General features: G+C 35.1%; 1 protein-coding gene and 1 pseudogene across 1 annotated transcript; one reads left to right on the forward strand and one right to left on the reverse strand.

Moving 5' to 3' along the window:
- Positions 1 to 3,540: 3,540 nt before the first annotated feature.
- Positions 3,541 to 4,473, reverse strand: LOC143402081 (olfactory receptor 2G3-like; annotated as a pseudogene).
- A 17,093-nt stretch (positions 4,474 to 21,566) lies between these two features.
- Positions 21,567 to 22,502, forward strand: LOC143402082 (olfactory receptor 2G6-like). Its single transcript, XM_076859565.1, has one exon. It carries the CDS (start codon positions 21,567 to 21,569, stop codon positions 22,500 to 22,502), a length of 936 nt encoding a protein of 311 aa, XP_076715680.1.
- The last annotated feature ends 2,071 nt before the right edge of the window (positions 22,503 to 24,573 follow it).

Here is a 24,573-nt window from a genome sequence, read left to right on the forward strand (position 1 = left end):
AGGAGAGTGTGGACAGAGGAGAAGATAAGGAAATGAGGAAATTCCATAGACCATAAAAAGAATAAGCCCCCAACTCACCAATTGGATCTCAGCTTCTGGAGTCTCTTCTCTTCAGAGACGTCTATATCTGTATCTCTGTCGCTTTTTGCAATAAATCTACTTCTTGCTTGCTATCTCTGTGTCCTGGTCTTCATTTCTTTGGTAAATGGAGAAAAAAAAACCAGAACCCTTAGATGGTAACAGCTATACCCAATAGGTGGCCTATTCAGCCAAGATCTCTCTTCTCAAGGGACTACCTACCAAAAAGATCAATGCAGCATGGCCCATGTCTTAAAAGGCCAATAACTGATACAAAAACCAGAGACAGAAAGAGGATCACTGAAGCCATGGTTGACAGAAATGTGGTTAAATAGAGAGACCTGCATAAACAAATTTCTTCTGCTTACTTTACCTTTGAGAGCTCAACTCCAAGTGCCAGATTGTACAAAATAAAACACACAACCAGAAAGGATCTCAAAAACCATGGCCAACAATTGGGAATCTTTAAAACTGAGAGAGCAGCCAAGATCTTTCCCAAGGGGCTATCTATAGGATCAACACAGTATTGCCCATATTATAAAAGAGACAGCAAAAGACACAAACAAAAACATAGATAGACACTAGAGGGAATTCCCAAACCCAAGGTCAGCAAACAGATGAGAACCCAGAACAGACCTGAAGGGTGTAAAAATACCTAGGTTCTTGAGTCCTGCTCAACCAAGACTCCTAGACCAGTGGAACCACAGATGTCTCCACAGGGAGGGACCAGATGTTCCCACAAAGAGGAGCCAGATGCGTGGAACCAGGAGTCTGAGTGTGCACACTGGGGAACTTTCCTGGTGGCTAAGCATGTCTTGACTTCACTAAGTCAGTTTCCTTTTTCTCAAAGTAGACCAAGAGAGAGCAACCTGTACCTTTTAGGGAGAAAAGGCTGGAGTTCCCCAAAGTAAAAGGAGCTGTGGCAGCTGCTGGGATAGTCCCCCAGTTCCTCCTTTTATTCACAGGAATAGCTCCTCTTGTTCAACCTGAGGCAAACTCACCCAGTCTCCTAACTCACAGGCAGTCAGCTCTCAACGTGTTTGGAAGTGGGATTTCTTGGACAGCCAGGTATTCCCAAGAAAGCCAAAGTGGAGGCAGCTCTCAGGCCCCATCTGATGTGTCAAATTTGTTACTGAAAGTTTGATCATCATCCCTGATAGCAATTTAATAATGAGGACACAGTTTTGAGAAAATGGAAAAAGGTTTATTGTCTTGCTAGCAAGGGAGAAGCACAGAGACTCCAGTCTCAGAGGCTGTGGTTCTACATAGTCCCCACCCTCTTAAGTTTTGAGCCAGCATTCCACTAACTTTCAGAGGCTGGCCTCAAACTCGCCATCCTCCTGTCTCAGCCTCCCAAGTCACTGGAGTACAAGTGTATAATATGAATTCTATGTTGCAATAAAAGGTTAACTAAAGGACCCACCACCTTCCAGTACTTCACCAAAATGACAATCACAGTGGGAAAGAGAGGCACTTGATGTATGTTCTCTAGACCTTTTATAAATCATGGAACTGTTCCTTTGGCTACATATATGTGAATTTACAAGAAGGGTTATATAGTAGATGGCAAGTGAGTGTGTATTGTTCAGAAGGGACTGCTACAGTGTCACCCAGCACACTGTTGGTGCTTTTGTAAACAAACAAATTAAGGGCAAGATTATTGCCAAGAAAAATAATATGATTGTTGAGCATATTAAGCCCTCTAAGTCAAGGTAATTTCCTGAAATGTGTGAAGGAAAATGATCAGAAAAAGAGGGAAACCAAGAAAAAGTTCCCTGTGTTCAACTGCAGCATCAGCCCACCTTGTCTAGAGAGGCACACTTTGTGAAATCCAGTGGGAAGGAGACTGAACTGCTAGAAATGAGTCTCATTTAATTTATGGTATAACAGGTTTAAAAAAGCCAATTGAGGCTGAAAAAAAATGTTAGGTAAAATCTTTGGTTAAAATATAATGAATACATAGAAGATATTTAAGAGTTTTTACATTTTTCTGGGTATTGGAATATAACTTTGGTTTTCATATTTATTGTTTGAAGTTATGAGATTTTGAATTGTTTAGGTAATTATACTACTCATTAAGCATTTGGTTATCCTAATCCACCAATACAAATTTAATTTGAATATGAGTAGATATAATTATGAATGTCAAATTACATTTTATGAACAGAGAAATGCAAGGTTTATAGAAGTACTTCCTTAGTTACCTTATCAATCATTTCTGACTGCACATCATGTTTTTCTTTTTGCAATTTTTTTTATCATCCACTTACTATTTACTATATTCACCTAGATTTATTTACATGTATTTAAAAGATTCTTCAGAATCACTCTCTGTTAAAACTTTTATTTTATTTAATGAAGTGACATCCAATAATAACATGTTGCAAGTATCTAAAGTTTACAAGGATCATAATATTTTGTAAGTAAAATATTGTGAATATTTGGAAAACAAGGCAGATTGTTAACTTTTTAACTATCAAATTTTAAGTATCTCATTAGATAGAACAGATAAAATCTTTTTATTTAATATGAAGATAAACCACCTCATAAATTCTACAAATTTATAATATAAAAATGGTATATAAATGGCAAAGGCAAACATTATTGTAAAGCTGCATTTACTTTTGTGAAACTTAAATATTCACACTTAGTAATAATACTTAAAATTGTTTTTGCATTGTCTTAGAGTACAGATTTAGATCTAAAATATTTATTAAAAGAGATGACTGTCATTTTATGCTGATAAAATATGCATAAGAGAGTTACCTAAGTTAACTTATCAATACTTCACTGTCTATCAATATTAAATCTTCTGTCTCATCTCTGAAGCTTCTTCTGTGATTCAAAAAGAGCAGAAAATTTTCTGGTTGTACATAATCCCAGATGCCGCTGTTCAAAGAAAAAGAATAAAATATCCCCCCAAAAGGCAAATTGTTAGACAATGATGTTTTCTATTAGGCCTTCTCACTTTTAAATAAACTACAGATATCCACTGCCTATAATACTATCAAATGTGAGCACTAAAAAGGAACAGGAATCATTCTCAGATAAATTTAAACTTCTGAAGTTATGATCCAAATCCTACCTTCACAAGGTGTAGAATTTACTTTTATGATAAAAAAACGTATTTGTCATAACCATGTCAGTCATGTTGTTGGTCATTAGAGTAGTGACACTAAGCTTTATTTACACATACACATTCCATACACATTGGTTCATCTACAAATATTTATTTATTTATAAAACTCTTATATGAAGTACTGCAAAAAGAAGATGCATACATTTCTTGAAAGGAGGATAAGAAGGACATAATGTAGCTAAGATCAGGATGTCATTAAGGAAAATTCCCCACCTAGAATATTTAGTTATGCTCCTTGTAGATGAAAAAAGAAACTATAATTAGATAAAACCTACAAGTCCCCAAAGTCTGAGAGAATTCTTGGGTGTGTTTTGCATTTCTCCCTAACTTGGGTCTCTTGCCAGCAACCTTTTTATTGCCCACTTAAATTCTTTGTTTCTCAAGGTACAGATCAAAGGATTAAGTGAGGGTGTCACCACAGTATAGAAAAGGGTGAGGAATTTTCTGTGATTCTGTGTGTACTTGCTCTTGGGTTGTATATACACAGAAATTATAGTCCCAAAGAACAAAACCACAACAATTAGGTGAGATCCACAGGTCCCAAAAGCTTTCTTCCTGCCTTTAGTGGATTTTATCCTCAGCATACTCCTAACAATGCAGCCATAGGAGACCAGGATAAGCCCAAGAGTTATAACCACATAGAGGACAGTAGCTATGGAGAGCTCATTTTCCAAGAAGGTTGTGTCCACACAAGCAATTTTAATCAGTGCAGGCTCCTCACACATAAAATCATCCACTCTGTGGTGGCTGCAGAGAGGCAGCTGGAAAACAAGGGTGGTCTAAACTGTGGACTCCACAAAACCACTGGTCCAGGCCACAGCTGCTAGTTGCTGGAGAAGTTTTAGGTGCATGATAACACCGTAGTGGAGTGGTCGACAGATAGCATTGAAACATTCATAGGCCATAACAGTCAGGAGGACACACTCTGTGGAGCCCAATTCTAGAGCAATGTATAACTGGATCACACAACCAGTGTAACTGATGGTCTTCTCAGGGCCCTTGAGATTCCAAAGCATCTGGCGGACAATACTGGTAGTAAAACAGAGGTCCAGGAAGGAAAGATTGCAGAGGAAGAAATACATGGGGGTGTGGAATTTGGGATTCAAGTATGAAACCAGTATGATCTCTGTGTTCCCCAGCAGTGTCAAAATGTAGATAACAGAGATGACCAGAAAAAGAACCATCTCCAACTGTGGCTGGTCAGAGAATCCCAGTAAGATAAAGCCTGCTGGGTTGCTAAAATTGAACCCCTTCATTGTTCCTTAATTGAGACTCATCTTTCTTGATAATTTATAAATTTTATTCCTGTGGGAAGAAAAAAATTTTATACAATAACCAATAGAAAAATAATGAGCATTTCAATATTGGAATGATATACAGAGAAGTAATATGCACAAATAAGAAATTGTGTTTTTATATAGAAGAAGAGACAAATGCACATAATTAACATGCTAAATACAAAGCAGAATAGACATTAGGGTTATATAGCAAAACAGATTTGAGACATACGTGAACTATCTGAAAATAAAACACATAGGCCATCAACGTGGAAACTGAAAAAGCAAAGAAGTTGAAAATAAAATTATTTCTACATGCATAGATACATGATAGACAATAGATAACACAGATACATAAATTGAAAAATACATAGACTAGATCAGACTTAGAGAACATATATCTAGTTGAGATACAGTAAGATTAATTATAATATTAAGCAGGAATTGTTAGATATGACTATCATTCGTATTCATTGCTTTTCTATGAAGCAATCAATTACTAAAGGTAGAAGCAATCAGCAGTAAAACTAAGGATAACTTCTGTATTTCTCTATTGGAGATATTGGTCTGATTTACAAATATTGCTCTCTAGAAAAACCTAATTCATAGTTTTTAATAAGCAACCATTACCCTTGATGATTCTTAGGCCCACAAGCTTTTAGATGCTTTTATTGTAAAAGTACACAAAGTCAACCACCTTTTATAAAGTAAATTATATAGAATGTATAATTCAAACTATTAAATTGCAAAGATTAAGAATTGTGGTTATGAAAATCTACTTTTGATTGGTCAAGTTTAGTCTCCAAAGAGACTACAGCATTGATTAACTATGAGAGTTAAATTTAAAAAGATTCCTTTAAAAAATCTTCCCTAGTAAAATTTTCTGGTTGCTTTCAAACAACCTAATTAGAAAACAAATACATCCTAGAACCTTTGGTCATTATGCCCAGATTCAGGTAATTATATAGACCAGTTTAAGAAGAATATATGCCTAATTTTCTTTGGCAACCATGGTAGTAATTGCATGCTTAAATTTGGATAAGATGAAACTATTACATATTTTGAGCAACTAGTTCTTCTTCCAGAATTATAACAACAAGAAGAAAATTGACATTGATCACATTGTTTAGCATCTCTCTATTTGGCCAAATATTGTGGTAGTAAAATAAAAATCCTGAATGCTTTAATGTACCTGAAGTGACCTTGATTTTGTTGGCATAATCTTTCCTGCTGTTGGATAACTAGAACTATGCTGTGTTGAAGTATTTGATGTCTACTGGAAGAACAAATAGACGAGTGGTCACATTTTATTTGTATAACTCTACATAGTTTCAATTTGTTCCTTGTATATTTATTTATGTGTCCCTGAGTAGATATTTTCCAGGAAAACACCACTATGAAACTCCTTCCTCCCCCTTTCACATTCTGCTAATAAAGATGAGGATTAGAGGATTTTTGTCTGAGAAAGAGAAGACATTAGTCAATTTTTATGGCTAAAAAATAGTAAATGATTATGTTTGCTAAATCAGATAAAATTCTCTTTATTTTTTCCCATAACATGAAAAGAAATCCTACCTTCAGGGCTGGTTCTGTAGCTCTATTGTAGAGTGTTTGCCTAGCATGCATGAGGCACTGGGTTCAATCCTCAGCACCAAATAAAAATAAACAAATAAAATAAGGGCATTCTGCCCAACTACAACTACAAAAAAAAAAAGAAAAGAAAAGAAAGAAAGAAAGAAAGAAAAGAAAGCCCTACCTTCCAGGAAGAATGATGACCTAGCCGTAGAGGCTCCTATGGTTTTGATGGAAAGGTTGTCCATGAACACAGTTCCAGGAGAGGTAGTGGAGGCACCCCCCTGTGGCAACTTATTAGCACCAACTCTCTCCTGCAATCTCTTCGCTCAAACCATCCTCAGGTAGATATTGTTTAGCTTGTTTATTCAGTCGCCATTTCTTGAGCTGTTCTTCCCAGGCAATTTCCAATTGCTATATCAGAGAGGGAGATAGATCTCTGGAGAGAAGAATTGCAGAGACTTGTGACTCTGTTTCTTCTAGAAAACAATCAGTTGTACTAAACAAACAAATACAAATAAAGCTATAAAAAATGGAGAGGGACGGTAATTAAAATTCCAGTCAGTGACGACATCCTTCATTTCTACTCATAATGAGCTTTGCAAAACATGTTAAGGTCATTCACCGACTACTTCCTATCACCTATACTACTAAACATATAAAATTATTTCGATGATTTCTTTAAAGTTTTTTTTTTGTTAGTGAATATATGTTTTATAAAATGTGTATGCGGAAATGTGTATATCTGTATAAACATTCATGAAGTTAAAATTCATTTTCTAACTGGGCTCAGTGGGATGCACTTATAATCCCAGTGACTTTGGAAGTTTAGGCAGAAGTACTGAGGCCATATTCCACAATTCAGTGAGACCAGGGCTTAAAAGAAAAAGTAAAAATGATTGGGGTTTAGTTCACTGGTAGAGCATCTCTGTGTGCTAAAATAAATACAATTATTGTAATCTAAGAACTTCCCCAACAGGTTTCTGGAAAAGAGGGAATAATGGGGGGAGGGAAATGGATTCTGACATCCAGCATAAAAGAAGGGAGAGATTGGAAATTCATTAACTCTTTTAGGTAATGGTTCAAAATACAGTCTTCATGTCACCATAAATAATGCTTTTAATATAGAATTGCTATCACTTAATTCTTTTTAGTATCAACTTTAAGTCCAAAGTCTTATCTAAGTATTGGTTAAATTATAAATGAGTGAGACTCAAGTTATGATTATCCTGAGACAAAATTTCTTCTTGTTGTTGATCTGTGAAAGCAAACAGATTATGTGCTTCCAAAATTCAAAAGTGGAATTAGCACAGGATAGACATTGCTATACCAATGGAGAAACTATAAGGAAAAAGGGGATGGTAGTGCTCAGACAATTCTAAAAGCTAACAAGACAAATTTGATTTGATTCTAAGGTTCAAGAATAATTCTCTTTAACTTGATCCTCTGGGCTCCAGGCAACAAGGCTGCAGTGCTGCCTCCTCAGCTCTGGGCAGTGCTTTGTTCCTGAGTGTCTGGGACTCAGCAGCCTGGCCTGTCTACATATCTAAATCTAGATGTGGTCACCCTCTGTAAATATCAGGACAGCCTTTGGCCAGCCGGTCTATGCACTTTGGGACTAGGGTGGGAGGAACAGTCCTGCTACTCTGTGAATAATCTTTGGAGTTCACTCTTTGCTTTTCTTGAATGATAGCACATATTTACAGTCAAATAGCTCTGTTTCCCCTCTGCTAGAGAATCCCAGATGTCTGATAGTTTTCCTTCATTTTGACCTACTTATGTCCTTTAATTCCAAGTTGATAGTGTTTCCGCTGGTATAATTCAATTTCTTTTTAAAAATTTTTTTCTTTTTATTCACTCTTTTTAGTTTTACATATCATTAAGATTTATTTAGTTATACATAACTTTAGAATTAATTTGAAATATGTACAAAAGCATGGTATATAATTTGCTCTAATTCAGTCCCTAGTACTCTCCTTCCCCTTCCCCCCAATCCCTTCCTATACTCTATTGATATTTCTTTTATTTAGGTAGTTTAAGGATTTTTTTGTTAGTGTTTTGTGGATGTACATGATAGTGAGATTCACTGTGGTATGTATGTATATATATATATATATATATATATATATATATATATATATATATATACATACATACACACACACACACACAAACACACACACGAAGAAAGTTAGGTCAGATTTATTCTGCTGCTCTTTTCTTATCTGGTCCCCTCTCCCTTACACACAATTCCCTCCATCTAGTTCACCAATTTTCTTTTATTTTGATGGAATCCTGCCCCCTCTTCCCTTTGTTTCCATCTCTTTTACCCCTTATTTTTGACTTGATTCTGCATATTAGAGAAAGCATTCAACCTTAATTTTCCGAGTTTTGCTTATTTCACTTAGCATGATAGTGTCTAGTTTTATTTACCAGCAAATGCCATAATTTCATTTTTTTGACTGAGTAAAAACTCCACTGTGTATATATACTACATTTTCTTAATCCATTCATCTGTTGATGGGAAACTAGGGTGGTTCCATTGCTTAGTTTTTGTAAATTGTGCTGCTATAAATATGGATGTGGCTACATCCTTATAGTATGTTGATTTTAGATCTTTCGGATATATACTGAGGAGTGAGATTGCTGGGTCATATGGTGGTTTCATTCATAGTTCTTTGAGAAATCTCCCTACTGCTTTCCAAAGTGGTTGCACTAATTTTCAATTACACCAACAATTTGTGTATACCTTTCATCTTCCCCATCCTCACCAACACTTATTTGTATTCTTGATAATTGTCATTCTAACTGGTGTGAGATGAAAATCTCAATGTAGTTTTGATTTGCATTTCCCTAATTGGTAGAAATGTTGAAACTTTTTTTTTTCATTTATTTGTTGGTCACAAGTATTTTTTGTTTTGAGAAGTGTTTGTTTAGTTTCTTTTACTATTTGTTAATTGGTTATTTGGTTTATTGGTGTTAAGTTTTTTGAGTTCTATATATATTCTGGATATATCTGAGGAGCAGGTGGCAAAGATTTCCTCCAATTCTGTAGGCTTTTTCTTCATAATCTTGTTTTTTGCTGTGCAGAAGTTTTTTGATTTGATGTTAACCCACTTATTGATTTTTTGGTTTTATCTCTTGTGCATTAGGAGTCTAGTTAAGAAAGTTATTTCATGTGCCAACAGGTTACTGTGTTGGACCTACATTTTATTTTAGCAGTTGCAGTTTCTGGTCTATTTCCTAGGGCTTTGATCCAGTGTGAGTTGACTTTGTGAAGGATGAGTGGTAGAGGTCACATTTTGTTCTTCTACATCTGGATATCCCCACCCTTCTTGGGTTTGAGGGTCAGTGTCTCATGCATGAGTGTGTCTTGCTACAGACCCATTGGTGAAGCTATGCTCACTTGTTTCTTTGTTATATAACCCTTTGCCTTGTTTAGGATAGAATCTTCCAAGAAAGTATCTTGGGTGTGTCCCCTTCTCTTACTGTGCCATTGGATGTGGCCTACCCAGGTGTCAGTGAACCTGCTGACAGTAGACAGCATGACTCAACCCCCTGAAACCTGAACCCTTGCCTCATTTGAATAGCTTCTCCTCAATAAAAGGGCTCAGAGCATGCTGTTTCTCTCTCTCTTCTTGCAGACCCTTAAGGTCAGAGGAGCCGTCAAAGCAACCCCAAGAAAAGGTACTTGTTATTTTATGCAACCCAGTTAGCCCAGTTCAACTGGAGTAATCCCTGAGCCTTTTAGTCATGAGAACAGAAACCTGGCATAGTATCTTAAAAAATGTTGCTAGAAAAATTGGAAATCCATATATAGCAGAATAAAATGTAACCGCTGTCTCTCATCCTGAACAAAATTCAAAGTGGATCAAGGACCTAGGTGTAACGAAAATGAAAAGGAGACACAGAGACAAGATGTAGAGGCATAAAATATGGTAGAATTTCAGAATGCCCAAACTACCAGCTTTATTTATATCAATAGGTTACATTAGGTCACTGGCATCAGTAGCACATTATTGTTCATTGTGTCATTAAGCAGGTTATACAGTTAGCAACATTATGCAGTTTATTCCTCAGTTACATACTGTAGTTGCAATGTGCAATGTTAGGAGCTTAGTGTAGCTCTCAAGAAAGTTCATTGTTAGTGTTATGTGGACAGATTCAGGTGCAGTGGAGCTTGGTGAAACATTGTGGTTGCCTAACAAGAGAGTTTTTTTATTCACAGGAGCTCTATGCCTGAGATCAAGGCCAAGGCTGATAAGACTCTAACATAGAGCCTCCTTAAGCAAGGCATTGCTACAACAGTCAGGCATCCTGTGTCTTTGCACAGAAACTTCCTAGCCACCAAGAATGCCACAGTCATGAAGTTATCAGAGACCTCATTCCCAAACACAGAACCCTTACATCTAGGCATTAATTCAGAGAATCTGCACCTAGTATAGAAAATGTAGGCCCAGCTCTCTATCTTGTCAGTCTAGGAATTGACTTCCTCATGAAGACTCCCAAAGCTCAAGAAGTAAAATCAAGAATCAATAAATCCTTCACAGTAAAGGAAACAGGTAAGAACATAAAAAGAGAGCATATAGAATGGGAGAGAAATCTTTGCTACCTGCAACACAGAGCATCAGTTTTCAAGCTGTACAAAGAACTCAACAAAATCTAACACCAAACAAACAAATAAAAGTACCCCCCCAATAACCTTGTCATTAAATGGGCAAAAGAACTGAACAGGCACTTTACAGAAAAAGGAATACAAGTGGTCAAGAAATATATGAAAAAATTCTCAATATCTCTAGCAATTAGAGAAACACAAGTGAAAGCTACTCTGAGATTTCATCTCACTTCAGTCAGAATGGCAATTATTAAAAATACAAGTAATAATAATTGTTGGTGAGGATGTGGGGGGAAAAGTCACACTCATATTTGAAGGTGGGACTGGAAATTGGTGCAATCTGGAAAGCAGTATGGTGATTCCTCAGAAAACTTGAATACTGGAACCAATATTTGACATCTTTATCCCATGCCTTAGTACATACCTAAAGATATAAAATCAGCACACTACAGTGATGTAGCCACATAAATATTTATAACAGCTCAATTCACAACAGCTAAGCTACGGAGCCAATCTAGGTGTCCTCTAACAAATTAATGGATAAATGCAATGTGGTATATATATACACAAAATGAGATATTACCCATCCATAAAGAGGAATGCAATATAACATTTGCTGATAAATGAATGGAACTGGAGACTGTCATGCTAAGCAAAATAAGCCAATCTCCTAAAACCAAAGGTCTAATGGTCTCTCTGATATGTGGATGAGGAGAGGAGGATAGAAGTTCATGTATCAGAGAAAGGGGAATGAAGTGAAGTGAAGGGTTAAAAGAATAGGAAAGACAGTAGAATGAATTGGATATAACTTTCCTATGTTCATATATGAATACACGGCCAGTGAAACTGGCCTTTAAGAGAAAGTTCTTACTAAGCCCCCAATTCTTTATCATAAACTCCTAGGGCCAAATATATTTAATTTTTTATTACTTTGGTACTGGGTACTGAGCCCAGGCGACTTAACCACTGAGCCACATCCCCAGCCCTTTTTTATGTTATATTTTGAGACAGGGTCTTGCTAAGTCCTTAGGGCCTTGCTAAATTGTTGAGGTTGATCTCCAACTTGCAATCCTTTTGCTTCAACCTCGTGAATAATATACAAGTAATAATATCTGACCCAGATACACTTTAGAATTTGGAAACATTTGTGTTTTAGAAAGAAAACAAATTGCTTTTATACCCAGAGGTAACTGGAGTTGTAAAATATAAAAATTTATAAGTAAAATTTGTAAGTAAATTGGATAATTCTGAAATCAGTTTTTATATTTATGCATGTAATAAAATTGTAAAATGAAGTATAATATCTAAAGTAGACATTGATAAATATGGGCTCTATTTTTAAGGAAATATTTCAGTAAAATTCTAAACATACATAAATTTGAACATGTCAAATACTTGTACTTATACATTGAGTAAATGCAGATTAATACTGTCTTTTTGAGAAGTGTATATTAATATTGACTTTGCTGGACATTTGATGATGATCCACAGAATTACAGAAGTAAAGAATTCTGTAATTTTGTAATAACAAAATTCTCATATAATAAAGTATTATAAGGTCTGATACCTCTAAAAATATACATATATTCATTTAAAACAATATTCAGTATAAGAACCTAAAAAATATAGTAAAATAGGTCAAAATCCTTAATTACATACTACAGATATAAGCAATTTTATATTTTTCTGTTACAGTAATAAATAGATGATCTGTCTTTACTCTTTTTCAATCTCTATTCTTCCTTCTTTTTCAGAATTCTGAACATGAGTATTATAATCCATTTTATATTTTTATGCTCATTTTTGAAATCAAATGTTTTATATATAATATTCTTCATTTAATTTTTATATAGTTCATTAGACTGATGACCTTTAACCATAACCATTATACTAAGCCTCATCCCTTTTCAATTTGTTTGACACTATTTCTAAATGGTTTCAGGATCCCAACCCAGGAACTCCTGGGACCAAATCCTAAGGAGTTGCTTGCTCCTTTTGAAAGAAGAGTCAACTCATTTACCCAAGCTTCATTTTCCCATCTCTAAAGTATAGGTAATAATTTTCTTCAATGTTTGAAGTAGGGTCAGTTGAGATGATACAAGTAAGAATTTTTGTGTAACTGCTGAGCTAACCCAAGAAAAATTAGGGTAGAAAAATGGTGGCTGTTAGACTACTAATGTTTTGTCATTTATTTTAGGTATTTGTTTCTTTTAAAAAAATATTTTCTCATCTTTTATGATTTTTTTCTCTTATAAACAGAATTTAACTTTTAATTCTATCATATTCTGTTGTTTTTAAAATTGCATTTTCAACATAGTATTTAATACAATTATGTTTTCTGGAAATCTTATTTTTAAAGGACTGATTTAGGGAAAATGAAAATTAATTTTTTTGGATTAATGATTTATTTTTATTTTTTATTAGTTTCTCAGGACAATACAATGATCTTGACATAGCATATATTTGATTCAAATAGGGTATGTATTCTCATTTTTCCATGTGTACAGATTGCAGGATCACATTGGTTATACATCCATGTGTATATATACAGCAATCCTAGTGTCAGTTGTATTTTGCTGCCCTCCCTATCACTCCACCCCTCCTCTCCCCTCCCATCACCTCTCTCTACCTATTTTACTGTGACACTTATCTCTCTCTCTTTTTTCTTCCCTTCACCCTCAAACCATCGTATATGTATTTTGTGTAACCCATGAGGGTCTCCTTCCATCTTCCGTGCAATTCCCCCTCTCCCTCCCATTCCCTCCCACCTCTCTTTCTTGTTTCGTGGTAATCTTCTTCTCTTGCTCTTCCTCCCTACTCTGTTTTGAGTCACCTCTCTTATATAAGAGAAGACATGTGGCATTTGTTTTTTAGGGATTGGCTAACTTCACTTAAGATTTATAGACTGTGCATTTTTCCTACTTTTATGTATGCCACATAATTTTCTATAAAAGAACTCTATGAAAATGCCTTAAATAAATGGAAGGTATTTTCTTGTTATTCAATAAAACATAAATTTTATAAAAACACAACACTATTTAAAATATTCTAGCCTTAAAACATGTGACTTTATGGTATGAACATTTACTTCCACACCAGTTCCATGCTACTCCTCTCCTTTCAATCTCCTTTCCCTGTCTGACATTTTATTCCATATGCATTATTGAATTATGTCAAATTACCGAAAAAAAAGTTATTGATATTTTAAAACTTTACATAAAAATTTTTATCCACTCGTTTTTTTTAATAATTAAATTAACTTGAATTATTACATTGGTGACCTAAACATGTTGTTATACTTATACCTATGTATTTGTATTTTAATTTTTTTAAAAAATTTGTTCTAATTAGTTATACATGATAGCAGAATGCATTTCAATTAATTGTACACAAGTGTAGCACAACTTTTCTTTTCTCTGGTTGTACACAATGTAGTTGCACCACATGTGCAATCAAACATGTACCTAGAGTAATGATGTTCATCTCATTTCATCATTGTTCCTGCCTGCATGTCCCCTCCTCTTCTCTCCCTCCCCTTTGCAAAATCAAACCTCCACCCCCATTATGCATCAGCATCCACTTATCAGAGAGAACCTTGGGCCTTTAATTTTTGGGGCTTGGCTTACATCGTTTAGCATTATATTCTCCAACTCCATCAATTTACCTGCAAATGCCATAATTATATTCTCTTTTAATGCTGAGTAATATTCAATTGTGAATATGTACTACAGTTTCTTTATCCTTTTATCTGTTGAAGGGCATCTAAGTTGGTTCCACAATTTAGCTATTGTGAATTGAGCTACTATGAACATTGATGTGACTGCGTCACTATAGTATGTTAATTTTAAGTCCTTTGGTTATAGACTGAGAAGTGGGATAGCTGGGTCAAATGGTGGTTCCATTCCAAGATTTCTAAGGAATTTCCATACTGTTTTAAATAGTGGTTGCACCAATTTACAGTCCCACCAGCATCCTCCCCAACACTTATTATTACTTGTATTCTTGATAATTGCCATTCTGACTGGGATGAGATGAAAACGTAGTTTTAATTTGCATTTCTGTACTTTCTAGAGAAATTGAACATTTTTTAAATATATTTGTTGATCACTTGTATATCTTCTTCTGAGAAGTGTCTGTTCAGTGCCTTGGCTCACTTATTGATTGGGTTATCTATATTTTTAGCTTTAAATTTTTTGAGTACTTTTATATATCTTGGAGATTAGTGCTCTATCTGATGTGTGTGTAATAAAGATATTCTCCCAGTCTTTGGGTACCCTCTTCACATTATTGGTTGTTTTCTCTGCTGAGAAGAAGCTTTTTAGTTTGAATTCATCCCATGTATTAATTTGTGGTTTTATTTCTTGCATTTTAGGAGTATGGTTAAGGAAGTCAGAACTTAATATGACATGATGAAGATTTGGGCCTACTTTTTTTTTGTATTAGGTGCAGGGTCTCTGATCTAATTCCTAGGTCTTTGATCCACTTTGAGTTGAGTTTTGTGTATGGTGAGAGATAGGTGTTTAGTTTCATTTTGCTGCATATGGGTTTTCGGCTTTCCCAGTACCTGGGAAATGTATGTATGTTTTCAGTACCTTTGTCTAGTGAGAGATAACTATATTTGTCTGGGTGTGTCTCTGTGTCTTCTATTCTGTACCCTTGCTGGGTCACCTCTTTCTTTTCTCCTATTAACAGCCAACTTCTCCTACTCTATAGGTACTTCTCCTACTCTATAGGTACCTCTCTTACTCTTTAGGTACCTCTTTTGCCTCTCTCCTGCCTCTGCAACAAGATGGTGGCTATTAGCACACCTAGCAGAAATACCTGGGGTGTAACCAAGCCTACAGGGAACTTGGTGATTGTCTTCCAGGTCCTGGCTATTGTCCTTAGATGCAGTGGGCCACATCCATAGTTGGTAGCAGGGTGGAGTCAAACCTGTAAGTACCTTGGTGTTGAGTTTCCAATTACTGGCCAGTGTCCTAAGATAAAATCTGCCATGCCTGAAGATGGTGGTGGCAGCAGTGGGGGTAATTTGAGATGGCATTGAAGGTATCCCAAGAGTGTGGCAACCACTTTAGAGATGGGACTGAATGCACAAGCTGACTGATGGCTTTGGGCTGCCTCTTTGGAGATGCAGTGCTGTGAAGTGTGGCATGATCCTCAGCCAGTGGGCCATCTTGTGCCTGGGCCTGGGCTCCTCTTGGGTTGGCAGTGTGGTCCAGGACCTGGGCTTGGGCTCCATGCTAGTTGGTGGTGCTGTCCTTCCTGGGCTTGCTGGGTCTCTGTACAAATTGATGGGGTTCTCCTGGGCCTGCCTGGTTTCCACAGGGATGGGCAAGATTGTACTGGGCCTGCTTTGGCTCAGAGGGTATCAGTGGGGCTATCAGGGCCTGATTGGGCTCTGTGGAGATGTTCTAGGCTGTCCCGGGCCTACCTACTCCCCAAGGGGATCAGCAAGACTTTCCTAGGCCAGCTTGGGCTTTCCTTGTTTCCCCGCAGATTGACTGGACTGTCTGGGCCTGTCTGGTCTCCTGTATTTGTCTTTTAATTGCTATTGTGTATGGAATTCCTTTTTAATGTTTTTAATAGTGCATTGTAGTTATATATAATAGTGGGCTTCATTTTAACATGTAAATAGAATTATTTTTTTTTCAATGCCATTTTTTTATCTTGACATATCATACATTTGAATAAGATTGGGTTCAATTTCTCATTTTTCTGAGTGTACAGGTTACAGAATCACATTTGTCATGCAGTCATGTATATACATTCAGCAATAATAAAGTCTATTTTATCCTGCTGTCCTTCCTTTCCCCCCTTCCCTTCCCTTTTCCTCCCATCACTTCACTCTACCCAAACTAATGTGACACACTTCTTTTTTTCCATTCAGAAGTTTTATGATCTCAGAGGCAGAAGTATCAATCATACTTTTATGTGTGTGTGTGAAATAACAAAAATCAATGCAAAGACATTCTCTTATTTTTTGTTACAGTATTTTTATTCATCATGAACCTCTTATCCTTCTTTCTCACCTAGCTTCCCAAAAGAGCAAAGAATCAGGATACAAGATCAATATACAAAAGTTAATAACTTTCCTATGTACTAATACTTAATCTGCAAGAAAGAAATCAGGAAAACAATCACATTCACAATAACCTCAAAAAGAAAAAAATGAAGAAAAAAATTTAGGAATAAATTAGAAGATGGAAATGCCTCCTATGTCCTTGGATAGGGAGAATGAATGGTTATACTACCATTATTGTTACACAGATTCAACAAAATCCCCATCAAAATACCAATGACATTCTTCCCTGTAGAGTTTGAAAACAGTAATTGGATAAGAATTCTATAACATATATCTTTAAAAAAAATTTTTTGGAGTTGTAGATGGACACAATACCTTTATTTTATTTATCTATTTTTATATAGTGCCAAGGATCCAACCCAGTGCCTCACACATGCTAGGCAAGCATTCTTCCACTGAGCCATAACCCTAGCCCCTATAACATCTATCTTACATCTATGTCAAAAATCAAGTGAAATTAAACCATTAAAGAAAACAGTAACAAAAATAATGTAAAATTTGTATGACTATATGTAGTCAGTGAATATATTCCTGGAAAACATATTATTGAAAAATTCATAAGCTTTGTAACAAAAATGCAAATATCAGAAATTTCAACATGTCACATAACTATATTTCAAATTAGTGAGGAAATATCATTTAATGGGACAAATGATGATTCATCAAAATAATGACAATATTAGATTTCTGACTTATCAGTTTAACTAAAATATACATGAGACAATTAAATATATGAGGATTTCACTGCAAACAATGAATCTCACAGAATAGGGATAAAATATAGACAAATACTTTAAAAAAGGTATTCTTAAGGCAGATTAAAGGCCATAGTGATGTGTAATTTTTTACCCAGCTGATTAGAGAACAAAAATAATCACTGAATTGGAATGATTGGAGAGATTCTTGTTCACTGACATAATGGCAAATAGATTTTTTAACTCTTTAAAATATAAAATTATGACTCATAATATGAAAAGGTCCTTATTAAATATATAATAATGTATTCATTAATTAATTATAAAACATATCTAATTATGAAAATATTTTATTTCAGAAATTTATAATATATGGTAAAATTATAAACAAATCTAATGTATATAAATGTGGAATATATTCAAATAATTTGGTCTACCCTTATAATGGAATATTTGTGAGACACTGATGTTATGGTTAATATTTACTGACATTGAAAAAGTTTATATTTGTTAGTGAAAGTAACTGGTTACAAAAGAGACAACTGTTACAAAATAATTACAAATTATTTCCCAATTATGTAGCTAATTTTTAACAGCAATGACAATGACTTCACCCAAAGCACCATAGCAATGAACAGAAGAACATATACAACTGAGAAATCTGAATATGGGTAAGAGAATTTGTCTGACAGGAAAAACAAACAATGTCCCATGGAGAAATGCCTTCTTTTATGTGTGTCCCTTGAGAGAGCAAAGTTCTGGACATTAATCAACTCCATGATAATTAGAAACATGGAAATACAGATCCCAAAGTCTTGAGAGAATCCATATCCTATATATTTTTTATTTATTCTAATCTGATTTTCTCCAGGGAAAATTGCTCAAGTCATATTTACTTTCACCTGGGTATCGGGCTGTGATGTTAACTCCAGAAGAGAAACTCAGTTATGCTAGAGTTATGTCAACAGTGATATTCTCTACATGTGGATGAATGTGAAAAGGAGAGGGGGATGTCCTAGAGAATGTGAGTAACCCTCTATCTGTCTCATATCACCACATCTTTGTCCAGTAACTACGGTCATCACCAACTTAGCTACTTCCCTGACTGAATCACCGTCTCTCCCTTCAGTAGTCCTTTTGGAGGTCTGTACTCTGCATATTCATTCAAAATAATTGTGTTCATAACACAAGAACAATCAGAAAAAGGTGTAGGGGGGAATAAAATTCTTGGTCTTTTTGCAAAAAGTGAAAGTAATAATAAGTAATACAGTAGAAGTTATAGACAACACCTGTTGTTTGATTTTATACCAGACACAATTCATAATTATTTACTGTTTTTACTGTTGGAAATTACTAATCCTAATATTTCTGCATACTGTACCAGTTAACACTATAGATATCAAAATAGGAACTAAGTACCTGGTCTACTGCTATATATTGTTTGCATAGATTGGTTCTATCCTTGAGCTCCCCTTTTCTGGATAATTTTCCAAATAGCAATCTATAGTTTATATTTAATATTTAAAAGGATAGCTTTTTACTATTCTGTTTTGAAATCTCTCTTTCTCTCTTTCTCTCTCTCTCTCTCTCGCACTGACCACTCTCCTTCAGAGGTTCTCTTCAGTGACTTCAAGTCACACTGTGGACAAAGCAAATTTCTATATATCTTGCTTCAGAAGTGTGAGCTGGTTCTCATCAGATTGGATAGAGAAGAGTTATTCTTCAGTATATTCAGGATAAAAAATAAAGAATGTGATGGGTAGAGTGGAAAGCTCTTCTTGAAATATTATTTATAATCCAAATGTTTTAGAGTATTATAATAGGAAGATATAAGAGGAATAATTAGATGATTTTGATTTCATTTAACTTTTTTTGTAGACTAATAAGCACCTACACTAATATTATTTCTTTATATAAAATTAAATTGCTGGTTTGTGCAATTATTCCACAATGCATACATATATCCACAATGTAAACATCATGTACATGATAAATATATCCAATTTTATTTGTCAATTATAATCCAGTAAAGCTCTAAAAACTTACTGTAAATAATGTGAGATATGAATGTATATACTGTATTAATTTCAACAGGAGTTTCTGGATTTTGTGTTTGAACTCTGGCAAAGGGGAACAAATTAAAAATTTATTTCTAAAGTTTCTTTGAAATGTAACATCCTATCAAATTATGTGATTTTAAGATTTGGTACAAAACTAGAAAATTGGTAATTCCTGAATTTCCATCTATAAATAAATTCATATTTAATAAGACATTATAGTCTAAGAGTTCAAATTAAAGATGATTCTAAAGTTTTAAAATTATATCATTGTGTTATTTGCTTGAGGCAATGGAAATAACTTATGCTTGCATTAGATCTGAATATATGTTTAAACTACTGAAATAGTTACTTTAGTGACTAAAAGTAAAAAAAAAACAACACTAGTCTGAGACAAATTTCCATCTTATGTTAAGCAGCATTAGGAATATGCAGAATGTGGAATATATATAGCACAAGATTCAGGCTTCCTGAGTAGAATTCTTCATTAGCTATGCACATTAACTCTAGAATTTAAAGGGTTAAAGGATTATTTCTCCCATTCCAGACACATTTAACTCTGAAACATAAACATGTTTAAAGAAAACAAAAATTGATCCTTTAATATTACTAAAAGGAAATGATTCTAGAAGATGCTATCCTGGGAGCAGAAAAATTGGGAGCACAGATGATAACATCATAAAAAAATAGCAAGTGAATAGGCATGGGGGACTGTACTATGATCCAATTTAATTTATTAAGTACAACAATGAAAGTGAGTTGAAAAAGATATGTTTTGCCTTTTCATGATTTTGAAAATGCTAACACCTAGTTTTTTAAAAAATCGATTATAGTCTTCCCCTAATTTTTATCAAAAACATCTCATGGTTATCTGTCTCAAAAAATGGGCACATCCAAGTTTGTGTGCCTGTGTGTTTTCAGATGTTCATATGACCTATGTTTTTTTCCCCATTACCTTTAAGAGATAAAAGATTTTATGTAAGTATTCTGAAGTAAAGAAAGTACAGCACTATTTAGTTCCCTTTATGTTGAAACTTATGAGTGTCTAACCCTTTATCATGCTGATCAGGTAATTAAATTTAAGAAGCATCATTATAATCCATCTTGTCGGTAAGATGACAAAAAAAAAAATAAGACATATAATACAATCCATTTATTTTCCTGATCAATTTCTTGACTTTCATTCACTGTTTTTGCACTACAATTTCCATTATTATGAACAATAATCACTGAAAATCCATTCAATGATGATTTTAAATTACTGTCAGCATTTGTCTGTTACTTCGCTCCTACTTTTAACAGACTTAAGTAGCCACTTGTTATGGTTTGGCTATGAAGAGTCTCCCAAAAGCTGTTAATGCAAGAACGTTCAGAGGTAAGAGGATTAGATTATGATAGCTATAGCTTCATAAATAGATTAATCTATTTGAAGAATTAATCATTTGAAAGGTCAACTGTACTGGGGGGTGACTGTAGGCCAGTGGGGTGTGGCTGGAGGGAGATCACTGGAAATGTGCCCTTGAGGATTATATACTGTCCCTCTGGCTCCTCTCTGTCTCTCTACATCCCAGTCACCATGAGGTGAGTAATTTCCTCCACCATGCTCTGCTTCCATGATGCTCCACCTCACCTCAATCCTAGAACTATGGAGTCAACTGACCATGGACTGACCCTCTGAAACGTGAGCTCCAGATCAACTTTGCCTAAGTTGTTATTGTCAGGGTTGAGTGCTATGTTAGTCAGATTTTTGTCACTCTGACCAAATGGAAGCTTTTCCTAAGTAGATTATCTTTAATAATAAATTTGACATGTAAGGGAAAGAGACAGTTTCATGAAGAATAGGAGGTATCAAATATTTACTGTGACAAAAAATGACAGAAAAAGGCATTTGCATTTATTAATGTCTTTTTAATAATTATCTTTTCTTCTTTGTAGAATTTCACTGGTTAAAAACCTTATCTAAGAGTTCATCTCAAATATTGTAGGTAAATAGTAATAATAATATTTCCCTAGATTGAATTTCTATTTTTCTCTTTTGCCTTTGAAGACTGATGGAAGAAAACAATGAAACCTCTGAGGGAGGTTTTATTTTGCTTGGATTCTCAGACCAACCCCAGTTGGAAATCATCCTTTTCATGGTAGTTTTGATATCCTATCTTCTGACCCTTGTGGGCAACACAACCATCATCCTGGTCTCCTGCCTGGATTCCAAACTCCACACACCTATGTACTTCTTCCTCACTAATCTTTCCTTTCTTGACCTTGCCCTCACTACCAGCATCGTGCCCCAGCTGTTGTGGAACCTGAGGGGACCAGCCAAGACCATCACATCCACCGGCTGTGTCCTACAACTCTATGTGTCCCTCTCCTTAGGTTCCACTAAGTGCGTTCTCCTTAGTATCATGGCATTTGACCGCTATGTGGCTGTCTGCAGACCTCTCAACTACATGACTGTTATGCACCCATCATTCTGCAAGGCCCTGGCAGGAATAGCTTGGCTAAGTGGAGTGGGAAACACTCTGATCCAAAGCACCATCACCCTGCGGCTTCCTCGATGTGGGCACCGTCGTCTCCACCACTTCTTGTGTGAAGTGCCTGCCATGATCAAGTTGGCATGTGTTGACATTCATGCAAACCAAGTCCAGCTTTTTGTAGCTACATTAGTTCTCCTCCTCCTTCCCATGGCATTGATATCTGTCTCCTATGGATTAATTGCACATTCTGTGATAAATATTAAGTCATCCCAAGCTTGGCGCAAGGCTCTAGGGACCTGTGGCTCTCATCTACTAGTGGTGTTCCTTTATTTTGGGACCAGCTCAGTCATATACATCCAACCACAGAGATCCTTTGGCCACAGCCAGGGCATGTTCCTCACACTCTTTTATACTGTTGTGACTCCCACCCTCAACCCCCTCATATACACCTTGAGGAACAAGGATGTGAAAGGAGCCCTGAGGAGACTGCTGAGGAGAGAGCAACATTTCTAATGGATGTTTTGTGCTGGAGACTTATTGAAGAGACATAATATTAAATAACCATTCCCTAATGTGCAGTGCATGTGTGGCTGCATTTACATACAGTGTGGCCCACACTGTGTCAAAAAAGAACATTTAGATTCAACTTCTGTAGCACATGAAAACTCACAAATGTGTCACAAATATTTTCGCAAATTCTCTCATTAAGTATATTTAAAAGGTTGAAGTATATAGAAAGAGTGGAAGACTTTCCCCACACATAAATACATAATTGCTTGCAAACATGATTAGGGAATTAAAATAATATTTAATGTTTGCAAAGTTGAAAAGTATATATTAGTATGAAAAAATTATTGTAGTATTTCTTTTTTTTAAAATTTTTATTGTTGGTTGTTCAAAACATTACATAGTTCTTGATATATCATATTTCACACTTTGATTCAAGTGGGTTAAGAACTCCCATTTTTACCCTGTATACGGATTGCAGATTCACATCAGTTACAGATCCATTGATTTACATATTGCCATACTAGTGTCTGTTGTATTCTGCTGCCTTTCCTATCCTCTACTATCCACCCTCCCCTTAGTATTTCTTTTTAAGAAGAATTCTCTTATAACATTGTTGCAAACATTTTGTACCTATTGTCTCAGTTCTTTCAAGAAAAAAAATAACAAAACCAAACTTCAAAAAGTGGGAATTTTTTGGCATAAAGGACTAGATCTATGAATCTCCTTAAACTGATACTGAGAATGCATTATTATTTAACAAGTAATAATTAAAATAATTGTTATAAGTAATTACTAAATAATTTAATGAAATACGAAACATTAATGTAATATAGTTTCTGCTTGATTCAGGCTCTTCTTGGCAAAAGCTTGCATTCAATTCTATTTAACAGTCACTTGCTTTCTCCAGTGTCTTTGTGGTTGTTGAACATGTGGACTGTGGAGCCACACTGCCTTGGTTTAAAGCTCTGTTTTACATACTTGCCATTCATGATTCTCTCTGCCCTTTACCTATTTTTCTCAGTTCAATCAGTTCTTACATATCCAGTATGGATTAAATAAATTAACTCATGCAAAATGTCAGAAAGTCATTCATGGCACTGGTAAATGCTGAGTGAGTCTTAACAATTTGTAAAAATACTCTTCTAAAACATAATTGTGTTCAGCTATCTCCATAGTCTTCACACACAATTTCTATCATTCTCAACATGTGCTTCATTGGTTGGTGTTTTTGTTTTGTATTTTATATTGTATGGTATTTAATTTGTTATTTACTGGAAACACTAAAACCAATCAAAATCTTTCTTTACACTGCTTTGTATCAGCACCAATTTGCACTTCAGTACCAATTTTGACTTTGGAATATGTGCTCTAAAGAATATTGTTTAAATTTTGAGTTACAGTGCTTGGGTTCAAAGCCCAGTCCTATGAAGCTAATTAACTAGGATAGTGTTTAAGTACATACCTATACTATACCAATTCACAGTTTCCTCCACTGTACAAGAGTGGTAACAATAGTTCCTAATTTGCTTGGCTTCTGTGATAAGTAAATCTTATCTTCTAGATAAGAATTTAGCTCAGAGCTATCTATTATACATTAAGAAAAACCACCCACCTATTGTTAGCTACATCCATATCACTTACACTATTCCTAATTTCATAGCTCAAATGACCTTACCCATGTAATGATCTCCCTTATAACTTCAATCACTTTCTAGGATATTTCAACACCTTTTAACTGTGTCCAACCATGCTCTATTTTTTGGTAGCTCCTCTAACTCAGCACAAAATTGGAATACAGATCCTGCATTCTATTTACATTTCTCTTACCCTTGCAGACATAGGAAACTCTTCTTCAAGCTATCTCTAGTGTTGTCTTAACCCATTTCATCCATCACATTCACATTGGCACTGCCCAAGATAAGTTCCTCTATCTTGACCCTAACAAAGATTGAAAATATATAGCTCTGGGCAGGAATGGGTTTTGGTGCATCTTTGGTTTGTAGGTAAAACTATAATTTAATGATTGTGAATGCCCTCAGATGTGCAGTATATTTTCTGCCTTACAGCCTTTCAT

Source organism: Callospermophilus lateralis, chromosome 6 (assembly GCF_048772815.1).
Source record: "Callospermophilus lateralis isolate mCalLat2 chromosome 6, mCalLat2.hap1, whole genome shotgun sequence".
In the NCBI taxonomy this organism is placed as follows: domain Eukaryota; kingdom Metazoa; phylum Chordata; class Mammalia; order Rodentia; family Sciuridae; genus Callospermophilus; species Callospermophilus lateralis.

Bases quoted from the DNA above. Each gene is read 5' to 3' on its own strand.
- LOC143402082 (XM_076859565.1), top strand. From the start codon at position 21,567: ATGGAAGAAAACAATGAAACCTCTGAGGGAGGTTTTATTTTGCTTGGA.